At 43.2% G+C, this 15973-nt stretch overlaps 1 protein-coding gene across 8 annotated transcripts in view; it reads right to left on the bottom strand.

The window, feature by feature from the left end:
* LOC147234952 (FERM, ARHGEF and pleckstrin domain-containing protein 1-like) overlaps nucleotides 1–15973 on the bottom strand; it is a 50088-nt gene that overhangs the window by 9568 nt on the left and 24547 nt on the right. For all 8 annotated transcript variants that reach the window (XM_086145666.1, XM_086145663.1, XM_086145660.1 and 5 more), the window contains 14 exons: nucleotides 10518–10622; nucleotides 10372–10414; nucleotides 10080–10158; nucleotides 9274–9371; nucleotides 8723–8837; nucleotides 7426–7573; nucleotides 7203–7298; nucleotides 6943–7106; nucleotides 6778–6846; nucleotides 6614–6689; nucleotides 5958–6168; nucleotides 1906–2093; nucleotides 1719–1808; nucleotides 768–901 (listed from right to left, as the gene is read on the bottom strand). In XM_086145666.1, coding sequence (XP_086001792.1) covers nucleotides 768–901; nucleotides 1719–1808; nucleotides 1906–2093; nucleotides 5958–6168; nucleotides 6614–6689; nucleotides 6778–6846; nucleotides 6943–7106; nucleotides 7203–7298; nucleotides 7426–7573; nucleotides 8723–8837; nucleotides 9274–9371; nucleotides 10080–10158; nucleotides 10372–10414; nucleotides 10518–10622 — 1616 coding nt within the window. The remainder of the gene's footprint in view (nucleotides 1–767; nucleotides 902–1718; nucleotides 1809–1905; nucleotides 2094–5957; nucleotides 6169–6613; nucleotides 6690–6777; nucleotides 6847–6942; nucleotides 7107–7202; nucleotides 7299–7425; nucleotides 7574–8722; nucleotides 8838–9273; nucleotides 9372–10079; nucleotides 10159–10371; nucleotides 10415–10517; nucleotides 10623–15973) is intronic.

Below are 15973 nucleotides of genomic sequence, written 5' to 3'. Positions count from 1 at the left end.
TCTCACTAAACTTTTTGCAGCGTATCTGCCAGCAGGTGTCACACTTGAGCACGACCGTCTGCATCCAGGGTGTAACAGTAATCACTGCTGGAGTCATCCAGAGCATTTTATGATTTGGCACAATATTCCTACGATCACTTAAAGAAACCTCTCTCATTATGTCTCCTTGTGTGTCGGAGACAGGCACCTTACTAATTACGGTCACGACAACAATGGCTTCAATTTAGCGATGGCGATGACTATTATGGTGTTCAATATGAAAAATCAAACAGAAAAAAAAAAAAAAACGTGCTATTGCATTATGTATTTGTAAGGTTATTAACACAGCGGAGACAGGAATAGCATGCTCAGCTCAAATTTGGAATCCATCTCAATATAAACCAGTGTAGTCTTTGTAATAGAAATAATATACGGCTGCAGTCAATGGCCGTAAATTCTGACAGGCTCACAGGGATTATGCGTCACTGTCTGCATGTCTGTATGTGTCTACATGAGTTAGTGTGTGTTATACACCACAACATTATTAAGGAGTTCAGACGGAAGAGACCCACAGGCAAGCAAGGCCTGCCTTGGTGCAGCATGACGGTTGCCATGGAGATGATAGCTCCTGAGGTCATCTGAAGGGACTGGGATTTACCAATAAAATTCATTAAAAAATAGAGAAGGGGTTCTTTTTTGAAAGATGGAAAAAAACGCCAAGTATCAGTGATTATAATTTACACCTGCATGGGTGTCTAGTGTGGATGTCAACTGAGCAGGGCTCTTACCACAGAGCCAGTCTCTGCTCCACCTCCTTCAGGAAACCCGTGTGGAACTTGTGCAGAGGCTCAAAAGTGGAGAACAGGGAATTCTTCAGAGATTCTGGAGTCTCGTCTTCCTGCCCTACAGCACTCTGGAAAGACTGGGATTACAACCGCAATATAGTGAGCACCTCCGAAATCTACAAAAGGTGCAAAAAGTATTGCATCGATTACGGCGGGGTGTTAAAAAGTTTAGCATTTTGTGCGCGGACTGAGCAGACAGAAAATAACTGTATCAAGAGTAAGTAAAAGGGAAGTGGCTTTTAAAGAAAAAAAGTGGCTGTTACTAAAAAAGGGCTTAAGAAGAAGGCCGCCGGGTGAACAGCTGTTCTTCAGATGACTTCACCAGCAGCAGCCTGCATATGGGAAGATGGGGAGTTACACAGTCAGCACACACAGCTGAAATAAGTATATTGGAATAAGCCAATCCAAATATTGGTGCGATGTGTGAAAGCCTTCCACAAAAATTAAAGATGAAAACACAGCAGCTCTTAAAAACCATCAGAGAACAGAGATGATGTTTTTCTCCACAGCGTGGTTTTGTAAGATCCTTCATCCATTGCAGCTGAAGTGTTACTGTTTTCGGCTGCATTTTCTTGGAGATAATATGAAAGGAACTGCATGGGGTTGGTGGGGAGCCTCTGTAAATCCATCAATCGCTTTAGAATGACACATAGTGTATTATTCAAAGCCCTGAGTGAGACGGATACATTTCAGAGCAAAATTGTGGTGAATGAAAACAAAATTTAATCGCATCTGCCAAAATAGCCCCCGTGTCACTGTCTGTCTCTGTGTTTTGGCGGGCGCTCTGGAATGGAGCAGCTAACTGGAATAATCAATGTTTTCTCCCCAGAGGACAGCGGAGGAGAAAACAAACAGTGGGGCCACATGTAAGCGGACCGACTCTACCCATCTTACCACGGTCACCACCTCTAGGTCCTTCACATACGTCCTCTCTGTGGTCAGCAGCTCCTTGGCAATGAAATAGGCTCGATCGGTTGGGAATCTCTACGTAGACGTGAAAAAAGAAACCGTCATTGGGGCTTCCATCGCAATAAACCCCAAATTTCACCCAATGAGGAAGATTCCTCATGAAAGCACAAACCTTCCTCCGAACCTCGTCTTCGTCATCGGTGCGAACGCTGCAGGCATCATTGAGCAGCGGACTGGTGAGGGGGGAAGGTTGCCGGCCATCGGGACTGTGACTGCCGAGATCCAGAGACTTCTGGCCGTTCACCATGCCATGAGGCCGACCCGGTGAGGCAGCCAGGTAAGGACTCTGAGATGCCGCTCCTGTCCGGGGGGAGGGAGATTTAGAAAATGAAGTTAGAAAAATTCACGCGATCCTGAACGAAGACATAATAAAATGTGGATGGATTATCTTGACAATCACGCAGCATTTTATACAGATCCTAACACGGCGCTCATCGGACGAAAAGACCGTTCACGGATACCATCTGACCGGAGACACGACACTATGACGACTAGCTAACCGTCTGCCTTCAGAAAGAGAAACGTCTGGATAACTTTGGCACTTCTGACCTGCGTGCGGTGTTGATCAATACAGAATCTCACACAAGTATCGTAAGGCTGAATGACCGAAAGAGATTCAGATTTGCGTTGTTTTGTATGAGCTTACTTACAATTGTTTAGGAGGAACTCGCCCGCATCGTTCTGCTGTAGTCTGGTGCATCAGCACAAACGCAATCACGATTACATGCACAAGGACAAAATACAAACACTCAGAGCTCAGTAGGGAATCTACTCTTATGGGAGGGAGAGGAGTGGAGGATACAAAGTCATTACAGAAATCTAAGGGGAAGACTAAAGAGTAACACTGGATGAGACAAAGAGAAAATTCTGAAATCATATCTAATAAAAGTACTTTTATTGTCTCTTTTGTGACATATTTACACTGATAAATATACATAGTATTAACATGAAATAATAGAATCATCTTTAATGTTTTTGGAGCAAGTAGGGAAAATTAGAGTAGATTCGATCTTTCGGTCTCTAAAACTAATTCAGGTTTTAGAAGTAAAAAGAAGAAAATGAGATTTCAATTTTTTTCAGCTTTATTTTTACTGGCTTTTAGGATGGTAAAATTATGTTTCACTTATAATGATATAATATATTTCTTATTCTGAAATAAATGGCTAGTGCGGCTGATTATTATGGATTATTTAAAACTATTAAGTGCTGTATCTCGCCATAGTATGACAGAATTTAAATGTACACCTCAAATACAAGCCAAATTAATATTATTAAAAAATATTACTTTTTTTAACCTTCAAATATAAGTATTGGTATCAGCGGGTCTATGGGAGACCGTCTACACCAGAGAGGGTTCCCTTAAACTGCAGCCATCCTGTAACTCCCATCCTTCTGATATGGCTGAAATAGTTTGACACTGATTTTGCGAAACATAACTTATTATGTTTATACTTAAAAAAGGGGTCAAAAACAACTAGCACAAAAAGGGATTGTTTATATGTAAAAATGAAAGAGTAGTCGATTTTTCTGACTCCGCTAATATTAACTCGGGGTTCTGAAAAAAGGTTTTTATGATGATTTCTGGAATCGATGTACAACCTGTCAGCTGTGATGGATGAGCCAAGTGACTCTTTGCTTTGAGAGGTTGCCCTTAAACTGCCGTTAACAGATTCAGATCAGACCCAAATACTGAAATCCCCCTCTATTTTTAGTCTTACCGAACTTGTATAACCCCTTTGTGCTTTCATTTAGATGAACTAACTGTTAGATGGATCTCTGCAGAGGTGGGAATCCAGTTGCTGGGGGATCTTGCTTTCCCAAACACAGATTGTGAGTGACAGATCATGTCTACATGCAGTCACAGCTTGGAAGAAAACAGAAGACAAACAACGGTTTCATGTCGACAGACAAGTGCAGACAAAGAAAAAGAAAGGAAAACAAACCAACAGAGATGTGAAATAAAGATTATAACTTTCTCAAACAGGTGAAAGAAAACACAAACAGGAGAACAAAAGTGCAAAGAACAGAAAAGACAGAGTAAAAGTGCGATGGCATTTTATAGGATAGATTGTAAAGCAAAAGAAAAAAAAACAATTTAGTCGATAAATAAATGCAGCAGTGCGACTCTTAAAGGGCTTTGCTTTGAGACATGCATGAGCCAAGCACAGAGAGAAGTCATCAAGAACAATGCTTAGTATTTTAGTTGTTGTGCCTGTTGAATATAAAATAAACTGAATAAATAAATATTTGATTCATATTAAGTGCTGTAGTTTTTGCAAATCATGTTTGTGAATCAAACAGAATGGGTTAAGAGTAGATGTTACTATTTCAAGGTACGAATCAGGGTACCATTGACAAACAATACTGAGTACAAATAAAAATAAATTGATATTTGCTTCCGAATAAACGTATTCTATTAAACACTTTGGACATGACTTATGCCTCAACAGCACTGCCTACACCAAAATCACTTGTCTAATCGAACATCATAGTTTCGAATGACCTAATCTAATTGTTTCCAAATCCTTGACTGCCACGATAATCCACAAAATTTACGGGACACCCGGTAAAAACCAAACCAACACTGTCAAATTGACAAAACAGAAACCGGAATCAGACAATTGTACATGTTCACGCTCCCGCTGAACATCATAAGGCATCTTAGATAAATACGACAAAGCGGTCAGTGACTGGGGAAGCACTGATGTTGTTGAATTCATCACGAAGTTGAAACCCAGGAAGCACAAGGTTGTGAGCAAAAAGTGCAACTTGAAAATAAAGTCGAACCCTGTCCGTCAAGCATAAAACTCACAAACGGAGCCACCAATTGCTAGGGATACTAGTTTAAATCACTATTGGCTATTTACAAGCTGACGACCTGCAGGTTAACAAGTGATGGTCAGTTATATAGCATTGAGGGTAATAGTGACATATGTAGAGTTCCCTGGTTAAGATTTACTTAACATCTAACTTTAAATTCTTACATGGCACCCGTGTTTTTCTTTTCCCAGGGAATCGAAATGCTAAAGAGGTTAACAGATAAAATGTTTGACAAGCAAGGAAACCTCCAACGGACTGAAAAGGCTACAAGGGAAGTGAGTAGTCCCTCGACAAAAATAGTTGTCGCCCAAATGGGCCAGGATTACACCGACTGCCATAAAGCTCTCTTTTTTTATTAACAGTTAAAAATCTGACCGCTATCCTCATCGCTGAAAGTATGTCCTTCGTCCTCAGTGGCATCCTCGTCCAACTGCAGGCTGCCAAAGGAAAACTTGTTCCTTGGAATGGGCGAAGAGGAGTTGGCCTCCATTGGATCGCCCAAAATGGGGTTACTGCTGCTGAAGTCCTCCCTAGTACGCTCCCCCTCGGACTCACTGGTTTCGGAACCACTCGTGGTTGAGCCATCGGTCATCTGAACACATCCCATATGTGTGGCCCCGGCCTGCCCCAGCCGTCTCATTCCCTTACCGGCCCTGGGCCTCCCAGGGGCCGAGAGGCCGTTCGCCATCATGCGGCGTTCAAGAGCAGCCATTCGTTCCGCCCGAGACAGAACGGGACGGGGTTCCGGTTCCTGTTCCCGAGAGGACGCGCCCTGGTTTTGGTCTGCGTTGGGGCGGTGTTGCGCTTTGTGGCGCTTCTGAAAGCGATGCGAGCGGCTGGGGACCGGGGAGAACCTACCCTCGTCAAAATGATGGGGGACGGTGCCGTAGCCGTTTTGCTCGGCGCGACTCGGGAAGCCCGCCGGTGGGAGGGTGCTCACCGTCGGAACGCTGGGGACATTCTGTGTATGCGGGACTGTAACAGGGCTACTGCAATGTGTCTCTCTGCCCTGAGCGCTGACCTCAACCACAATGTTACTGACAAGACTTGGCTTAGACCGATGAAATGACTGCTGGGCAGACTTGTCAAAATCATGAGGCGTGTTAAGTGGTTTAGTGGAATAAGAGGAGTCTTTTAGCCGCATCCTACCCAAAAAGTGCTCCTGCTGGGCCTGCGCGGCCTCGCTTTCAGAGACAGCTGGCTGCCGAAACAAAGCCTGGTCCCTGTAGCTCTGAATCGTCCAACTTCCGAGGTCCCTAACCGTGTTACATTCACTGCTTTTACCCCTGCAGTCAACGTATGGGATGACAGGACTGCCCCCCTTAGCTGCCCAGGATGGGAAACCTGTAGTCTGATGTTCGGCCTGGGTCGGTGGCGTGGAGCCTCTTGTCACGTCGCTCCTGGAAACAGAGCCGCTTCTCTCCTCGTGGCCGTTTCTGGCGGGTGATGGACTGGCCCTCCCTGACCGCGGCGTTGAGCGGTCTTCTGCACTCACCAGCGCCGACTCCTTCCAGCGAAGCACCGGAGAGTCAACTCTGTCCCCGTGAACGCCACTCTGAGGGAGGCCGGAGGAATAATTTCGGCTTGAAATCATTACAAACTTTATCTTCAAGCACTAAACTTTTTGTCATAATTACATTTATCTGACACAAGTGTACCCAGTTAAACCTTAACTGCCTGTGGAGCTAACAGTAACTATTTCGATAATGTGCTTTGTGTCTCATGTTTTTAAAATGTGCAATATGTAGTATCAAGAGTAACAGAATCTGACTGTAGGTTCATCTCAAAGCCGTGTGGAGACTCAACATGCATAATTTTCTTTCAGCATGCTGTTATACTATTGCAATAATATTATTTTCAAAGAAATGTGAAGTGGCGTAAAATAATTTTTGGTAAATGCAGGGCAATTGAAATTACCATAGTAATTATCATAAGGGGGGGGGCTGATCACAACTAGTGATATATCAATTGAAGTTACTCTGACAGACAAGAGCACTCACCACTGTTGGCACTTCATGGTGGCGTGGAGAAGGCAAAGGCGACAGGCGACTATTGTGTTGGACCCGACTGTGTTTCCTGCACAGACAGGATGTTAAAGGCCAACAGTATAAACTTGGCGCACTGTAACCTGGATCTCATCTGTTTGATAGAATGGAGTCCTTACCTTTCAAATGGGATCTTTTTAAACTCAGACTCTCTCACATAATCCATCACCTGCTTCTGTGTGCGACCGCTACAGAGAACAATAACCAGACACATAATATAAGCCACTTACGCAGCGCAATAGAAGTCAGTTTCTTGATGAGGCTTCATATGACACGCTCTCTACCTGAATCTGAAAGAGGAACCACGCGTGAACAGCACGGGCTTGGGTTTGGGTTTGGGTTCCTCAAAGAGACGGAAGAAGGCATGGTATTCGACGCAGATTTTCCAGAATACTTTACAGCAGTCCCTGCTGGCCATTAGAAACTCCAGAGTGTCTTGATATGAACTCTAGGTGACATACAGAGACAGCTTACAACACGTGCCTTCTTTATGTATGAAGTGGGCCATGGATGTCACACAGAACGTTTCGCTGAAGTAACTTACGTTTAAGTCCGGCCTCAGCTTAATGAGGAAACGCTTTCTCTTGAAGCTCAGCTTACGTACTTTTGACCAGTTAAAGGCGTTTATCCTTGTGTGTCCCTGCAGCAATAAGAAACAGAGTTCAGTCGAATGAATAAAAAAAGACGACGACAACACGGGGATACAGTGAGTCGTCGTGAAAATGAACATCACATCAAGTTCTGAGTGACAAAGCAGTTGAACTTGCCTGAAAGACCAGGACACCTGTGTGCGCCACAGCCAGGCTGAGCCTCGTTCCTTCGCGGTCCTTGGCGGGGTGCAGTCGGATGCCGTACATTTCCAGCCTGCGCGCCACTTCTAGTAACTGATAGTCTGATTCTGCTGGTGTTTGACCACTAAAGAACAGTAACAAGTCAAGTGATGAGTCGTGCGCTCTTTGTCCGTCCAATGAAGAAAAACATTAAAACCCTACAAATTTGTTTGTCGACAAATCGCGACACGGTTAATTTTTACCGCGCCTCAATTGAGCGAAAAGAACATTACTTAAAATGAGAAATATGTATTCTAAATTATATGAGCTATGTCTTATTCTTATTCTAGAACAAATATGCATTAACCCACAGTTTAGAATTAAAAACTCACAAAAAAAGCACTGCAATTTCCTTTTGGAACTATTTTCCAAAAACTACAGCGCTAGGTTGTTTCTGGGAAATTACTAAGCCTATTTAAAAGTGTCATATTTTTATGGGATGTCTTCGAGGGGACCTAATTCTTTCGGAGCCATGAACAAAGGAGGGACGTTGGAAGGTCTTGAGAGAAAAAAGATAATAAATAGGTGTGTTGGTGTTTTCATTGGATTCGCAGACAATAAGAAAAAAAGTACAACACCGACTTTGCTCTTAAATTCCTGTATGGACAACAAAGAGCCTTCCTCACTAGAGTGTATAATAATCTCATACACAGATGAGCAATTCATTACATAAACATAAACAAAAACCAATGAGGATGGTGGATGGGGAGGGGATTTGAGTGGCCTTCAGTAATCCGCTTTAAATAACATACAGCTCTAGAAATAAATATTTACGAACAAATACTTCAAAAAATGTTCACCTCCCGCACCTGTTTATGAGACACCTATGAATTGTTCCCGTGTCCTTTCTGAGGGTAAGTAAAGCTCTATATTTTGAGTTGCAAAAACCCATATCTACTACTGGAATGAACCCATTAAACAGCGCACAAAGACTTACACGTCCTTTCTGAGATATGATAAAGTACCAAACACGGCACTTTGAGTAGCTCATTTATTTAATGGCTGCTTTCCTGTATGTGTCACCAGAATAATAAAACTGTCCCAATGGGACAGGCACAAGGTCCTAAACAACTTTTCCTGTTCACGGGTGAAGAGCACAATTTGTGTTTGCGTCAAGGCTTCGGTAACCTCACGAACGGAGCCAAAACAATACCACCAGAGTATGCCAAGAATATCCTTCATTTTAAGATTAACACAGCATGCAGTATGGAATCTAGGGACTCCAGTGACTCACATATTTTTGGAGTGAAACTCCATGATCTTGTCAATCAGGGGCATTTGATCTGGGATGTAGTTATTATTGAGGAGGTGTGACCGGCACTGGCTCTCCTCAAAGTCCCCAATCTCAGCTGAAACAAGAGAAAGGAGCACATTATTGTAATAAAAGGACCGTATACCGTTTATCTAATAAAGACAGATAGGAAAAAAAAAATAGAACAAATTTCTTTGTAAATCTCAACGGCCTTTCATGACCATTGAGATGGCTACCATGGCAACTAACCCGAGCTCAGAAATGTTACGCTTGGGAAATGCTTAGTATTTCCTGGGAAAGTACCACGGTGTGTGTGTGTGTGTGTGTGTGTGTGTGTGTGTGGTTATTTGAAAGCGTGTACATGCCTCTGCCTGGATGGTAACCTTAGTTGTACCAAGGTAATCAATTTTCAATTCTGTATCATTTTACCATCATTGATGACCAGTTACTGGAAAAGCTTTGTACATCTCTTAAAAGAAATTTTGGGCAGCAAAGGGAGGAAGTGTGTGTGTCCCAACCCCCGGGAGACTTACACTGCATAATGTGAGAGACCATCAGTGCTGCGCTGCTGTCATTGCAGGTCAGTCGTCCACCTGAAAGATCCTGTTTGACCTGGAGGGCAAACAAGTACCTGGATACAAACACAGATTTTTTTTTTCACACAGTCAGAAACTGAGGTTGAAGGTGAGCTGTTGCTTTTGTCCTCTGGATTAAAGAGGAACAATGAAAACAAAATACAGTCTTAATAAAGAGATATAATATCTGAAAATGTGATATATTTAGCTTCCTAGTGCTAAATAATTAATATTGATATTGTATAAAAAATATGTATAGATTTACTATTAGTATTTTCATGTGTTTTATTTATCTATTAGATAATACATTAATGATTGTTATTCTTTACATCTGATATATAAAGGTATGCATACTACTGAGGACATTTGAGAAGATAGTGCAATCCTGTGCTTTATCCCAACCTGAGCCCAAAACCCAAATCTAACTGAAATGAAGTCTAAACCTTCAGACCCCCTATGAACAACGTGAAATTGGTTTTCACTTGCATAGCTGTGTGTACACACACACACACACATACACACACACACACACACCTCTGGGGAGCTAAATCAGAAACATGGCAGCCATGACATGTGAATTGCACAGCTGAGGAGGGGAAAAATCGTTATGGAAGTGGATGGTATGTTCTGCCCCCCCCCCCCGTCATTTCCAGTCACGGCTAAAGCTATTTCCATACACATTTTTATAAATACAGTAAATGTTAACTACAAAACATGCATCATGTAGAGATTTGGTTGTTGACTGAAGTGGAATAGGAGCTCACCTAGTCAGCTCCTCCAGAAGCTGAGCGTGGTCTGGAGGAAAGAATTTCACAGCAAACCTCAGGATTGTGTGCTTCGGCCCTGTGCGCGACGGAGGAATTTTGTGAGCACACACAATAAATTTACCGTACAAAAATGTTGCTTGGTTATAAAACACATTGCATGTTTTCTCTGAAGTTCAGTTCACTTGCAGCATATATTTTCCCCTGACTGATTATTCTTTTTTTTTCTCCAGGATAGAGAGTAAAACACAACAGACAGAGGCTTGGAAAAGAAAAAAAAGAAAACACTTACGTCTGAGTTGCTTAATAATAGGCTTGATATGATCTAGCCAAACCTGTACAAAAAGTCAAATAAACAAATCATGTATATAATATCAAGAAACAATTCTGGGATTTATTAGCTGGATCTTTGTGCTTCGCTTTCATCTTATTCCTCACCATCATCTTCTGATGGTTCTGAAACTCCAAGCCGAAGTAGTCACCCTCGATGAGATTCATGTGAGAGCACACCAGGTCAAACAGCACTTTCCCCGAGGCTCTTTGCTGTGAGTAAAAGAAAAGGAAAAGAAAACAATTCTGGTTATTCCCCCTCGGATTTTTCCAATTATGTGCGGTAACTATTAATATTTACAAAGCGAACACTTGTTCGGAGAACGTCAGTTCTACGGGACATTCTCCAGCTCTCTTTTTCGGAACAGTCTGTATAAACGTTCTTTTTATTTCAAATATTGGTAAACCAATCTAGAAGCTGTGTTTTTACCCGTAGTCCATCACACTCAACGCCACCAATCCAGCGGCAACAAATGTGCCATAAAATAGGGTTAGCAAGCAGTAGAAGCAGCACAGGAGCTGGGAGAGTTACACTTACAGTGGTTCACATTTGCAACCACTCTTACAACAACAACTTAACCATCTTACCAAAAATGGTAAACAAAGCCAGCAGAGATTCTGGATTTACCTTCTTCCTGCTATCCTGTCCAATGATCTACCCCGCATTTAACCAAGGTACATACAGTATGTAAAGAAACAGCGAACGGCCAGTAGATAAAGAGCAACAGTGGGAGGAACTCCAAAACTAAGGACCAAAGAAGTACATGTGACAACTGCTCTCAACGTCCTTGATATCAGAATGCACGGTCGCAGCAATGTATTACAATATGAAAATAAGAACAAGTGCCAAAAAATCTAGAGGGAAAATCTAAAATAATTGTATTGATAGGTGAAATGGGCAACGCCAATCTGACTGGCTTGTATTGTGAGCGAATCGAACCACAAGCATCATACCACTATCAAACCTAGTGAGTGAATGAATAGATACACCTCCATGAAGGACGATGAAAAACCATCGGTTACAAACAAGACGTTAGGGGTAATGACTGTTTTGATGATATTTCTTTTAATTAATTGAAAGGCGTTATTTTAGGGCACAGAAGCACATCAATGACAAGACACTTTGCAAGAACAGGCCAAAAAGATAAGTCAACTCCCCCAGGGAGAGAAGAAGCAGCCAGATAAATGGCACTCCAAATCCCCCACCCTCTCGCTTCTATTACGGACCACAAAAGCTCCACTGACTACTACACTTGATCACATTTTGAGCCGTGCTTTATGTTCAGTTTTGTCTTGGGAGTTGGACAGGTCGTCCTTGTGGCGGGGACAGCGTCCGCATGGCACGAGTCTCCTTGACCGCTTCTGTCCTCGATCAACCCACATAATGGATGTCCTGATGAAACGTCCGTTTTAACCCTTCCCCGCTCAGAATCATATGTGCCGTGATGACACACAACGTCATTTGGTAAACACAAAAATTTCCACCGAGGAGGTCAAGTAAAAGTCAAAGATTTCCACAGTAACGTTTCTTCAGCTATGGACGCCCTGAGGAGACACAGAGCTCTATTGGGTACACAACGGGAGAGTTTCTGCCTGACTGCTTCCTCGTGACTGGTTTGCACAAGTGTTTATAGTAGTGGTTCCCCCTGACTTCAGTAATGTTCCAGGCTTGTGTCTGAGATTGATTGGAGGAAACCAAATTTTCCTCTACTTTGACACAAAAGGACAGTGGGTTGCCAGGGTGGAATAAACCGGCAGAATCCTCCCCCTCTTACAGCTGAACTTAGTTAACATCATCGTTTAATCAGGAAAGGCAGGGGTGTACTTGCCTGTATCCAATATCTCTTTCTATTAAGGATTACAGAATTAAAACTGGAGCTCGAAAAGCTTAGCGAGAGGGTTTACACGTTCACTCCCGATTTCATGATCTGTCTCAAATGTGCCAATCCCCCCACTGCCAGTGTGTCTTCCCTTCCTGTGTGAAGTACCGCAGTCTCTCTCCAGGCTGCTTCTCGTACGGCACACAGAAGGCACCAGGACCAGCTGTTTCCATATGATCATGGAGGAAATCACTTAGCGGGCTCGACGGAGCCAAAAGCACTACCAAACCGGCGTATGGCTTCGGAAAACTGATGGCTCAAAGGCCCCTTAAAACAAATTGGCGCATCCTCAATAAACTATCACAAAAACAGGGACCAGTTAAAAAAAAAAAAAAAAAAAAAGGGTCTCTCCTTGCTGGGGCGCTCTGCTATCCAGCCTTTTTCAACCTGCTGTCACTGTAAAATAACCCCCGCTCCGAGCTGAGATGGGCAAGGCAGAGGCTGATTGGAGTTGGGCAGAGCATGATTAAGTGCAGCTGTTACAGATGGGTGTTATTTGACACTGCTGCAGCCGGCACAATGAGAACGCTGTCCTTAATGGGGCTCAGGATTGACCGCCGTCATGCAATATGCAACGCGGAATTCATTCAGTCCAATTGCGGCTATGTAGCCGAACGAGAAGAGCCCAGACGAGGTCTATTTAATTTGAGGAATTAATGAAAATGTCAGGAGATAGGACATTTTTTTTTTGTTTGTTTTTTTTACATTAAAATCCTTGAGATGCAGTACCGTTAACTGATCCAGCCAAAGCCATTCCTCAGCCACTGAGTCTTATCAGGACGTATATGTGATTGGCACCATAAATATGTTATGACATTTATATCGCAAAAAGGTAGAGCGCAGCCAAAATAGTGGTCATCTGATTTTGTCAGCCGATATCAGATAAGCATCAGGTGAGCGCTGAGGTGTGAACATAAGCAATTCAATCACCAAGAAAACTTTAAATAATGTAGGTTTTGCACGTGGCGACCAATATTCGAGGTAGGTCTGCGAATGGTATGTTGCGTTCTTTACCGAGAAATATCCTTGTTCTTCCTTTCTAAGCCACCAGAAATGTTGACAAAATATCTGCATAATCTCTTAAGAAGGTATTATGTTGTTAACGTGTTGGGTGAAGACAGTACAGTCAAAAGACCCAGAGGAAAAATGAAAATACCACCTAACTATTGCTGTTCATCTTCTGGAATGACATTAAAATCAAATACCAGGCAGTGCCTGGAAGCTTTATCTCAAGAAGGCAAAGAGTTAACTCTCCCTGTTATTATTCTACGGCGGTGGACCATTTATTTTAATCATTAGATGAGTGTCTTTGGTGCCAGCCCCGTTCAACCCATAACCAGATTTATATTTAGCCAAAACAATGCAAAACCCATGTTTGAAAAATATGAACCAAGCCTCCAATGGACCTGCCACTATTGCAAATTGCCTTCTTCAGAGAGAAGAAAGGTTACAGTCTTCAAGAAAACATCAAGCTCAGAGGCTAACATTTATTTAGCCATGCACAATGCCAAGAAAATGTCACCATTCTCCTATTTTTATGACTTCTATCCATAAAAACACTGGAGCTAGTTTAAATAAGAGCATGCAATCCCAGAATGAGACAATCTCCTCCTTCCATCCCCCCCGATTCAGCGGCCTCGGTTATATGCTGGATGCACAGGGAGGGTCTGTCTGGGCTCATTACGCATGAAGATAAGCTCACTGGATGCTGCTACTGTTTACATGTGTATCAAGTATGTTCTCATCGCTACGCTGACCTCCCACACCGCCCAGGATAACAGAGGAGGGCTAAATAAAGATGACAGCAATGTCTGTACACATGTCCACTCGGGTTCCCACTTCAGGATGAACCAAAGAACCCCGCCCCCCGAGCCCCCGACCTCTCAGTGGTAAATAAATAAAAGGAAGAAATGCAAAAGGTCAGGTTTGGACCGTAGTCTCTCTACTGATTCCCTCCAGGAGATGCTGGCAACCTGGAGGTTCCCTCACAATGAGCCAGACCAAAACCATGCTTGCCAAACCTCTCCTAGAGGCTGGAAGGGGGCAGGGGGGGGTTAAGGGTGGTGAACAGACTGCCAGAGCCTGTAGGCTTCAGCTATGCTGGGAGAACAAAGAGAATCCTGCCTGGTTGCATACAAGTCTTAGTCACGGAGCAATGGAGGAGTTAATGGCGGCATTCAGGCAAACTGCTCAGCCAATGTTGGACTAGATATCAGCAGGGATTTAAAGGTTTAACTATTTGATTAGATTATGTGTTTTCATGTGTCTTAGGTTCGGTGGCCTCTCTGGCTCGGTCCCCCCTTCATAAAAAATGGAGAAGTCACCTCACGTTGGGCGCCTTTCACCTGCGATGCTCAGCAACGTCACTGCAAGGTGACAGAGGTCAAATTTGAAAGTGGAGTCTTTTACAGACAGAAATATGCAAGCGGAGGAAAAATGTCGATTGCGGAGATTCACTTCATAGAGCGGCTTGATAGGCTCGCTGAAATATGTAACTGTTAAAATCTCAAATGTTGTAAAATAGTAAAAAGGAAATCCATTATTTAATGCCCGTTAGGACAGATGCCGCTAGACAAATGCAAAAAAAAAAAAAAAGCTGACTGAAGTGCAAACTAGGCATCTCTCTTCTAAGGGGTTCTACATTTCATTTTTTAGGCTGTATTAAAACAGAAAGAAACCCGCTTGAACCGTGCAAATGTGACGTCGCGGCGTAGGAGTGGAAAACACCGGGGAGTTCACAAAACCTGTGATATAACCTTGGCTTTACCCAAAAGGGCCACTCCGGGTCTGGCTAAGATTACAGAACTGCTTACAGTAGCAGGCAGTATATGTCCCCACTCAGTATTCTCCTGGTGCTCTTATTGAAAACATATGTGATAACTGCACCGACCGCCGGTCGTATAGTCCTTTGAGTCCAGTGGTTTGTGTTACAATAAAACACTATTACAGTAAAGCTATTTAAAGTACCCTACAGAACATGTACAAGGACAGGTCATGAGCGTACATGGGCAGGTATATGCACCGTAATGGAAGGGTAGGACAGAGAGGTCAGCGGCAGCTAAACCTCATTGAGATTCAGGTCATGTGCAGCAGAGGTTCCCTGGGTGGCTCGACTACAGCGGGAGGCTGACAAAGAAGGAACAGTGGAGGGAGGCGAACCAGCTGATAATCCAGACAAATTACCTGCGTACTCTCACGACACATACGGGTGCGTGATCACACATGTGTTTGAAGTATTGTGCACCCATTGGCAGGACAGCTTAACTGTCATTATACCCAAATGAAAACAAAATGAAGCGAGTGAAAGAGCATCTGAAGGTTAGGTTGCTGTTATGGGACACGGGCTGATAAAATCAGTAAGGTATCAAGACTTCTGCTTTCTGATGTGTTTTTTTTCCCCCCTCCCCAACTGCAGATGAAAGCGCTGCACAAAAATGAAAGCAATACTGATGATTTGGCTGCCACAGCTGTCAGAGTCATTCTGTCACAGCAGTCCAGCCTCAAGGCCCAACAGGACAACCATGAAAATAATGTCCCAAGATTCAATAAGAGCTTAGATGGAGGTAGTTACCCTGAAGAGCCACTATCAACGCTACCCTCTCCTCCTGCCTTTGACATTTTCTTTTCAGGACGCGGCTGCTGCAAGAAACATATTGATTTTGCATAAAGAAGAATTAGGTTTCC

The sequence above is a fragment of the Fistularia commersonii genome, chromosome 4, assembly GCF_037954325.1.
Source record: "Fistularia commersonii isolate RoL2024-O1a breed Wild chromosome 4, RoL_Fcom_v1.0, whole genome shotgun sequence".
NCBI classification, from domain to species: domain Eukaryota; kingdom Metazoa; phylum Chordata; class Actinopteri; order Syngnathiformes; family Fistulariidae; genus Fistularia; species Fistularia commersonii.
The sequence above is the reverse complement of the archived record's forward strand: the minus strand, read 5'-3'. Positions and strand labels throughout refer to the sequence as shown.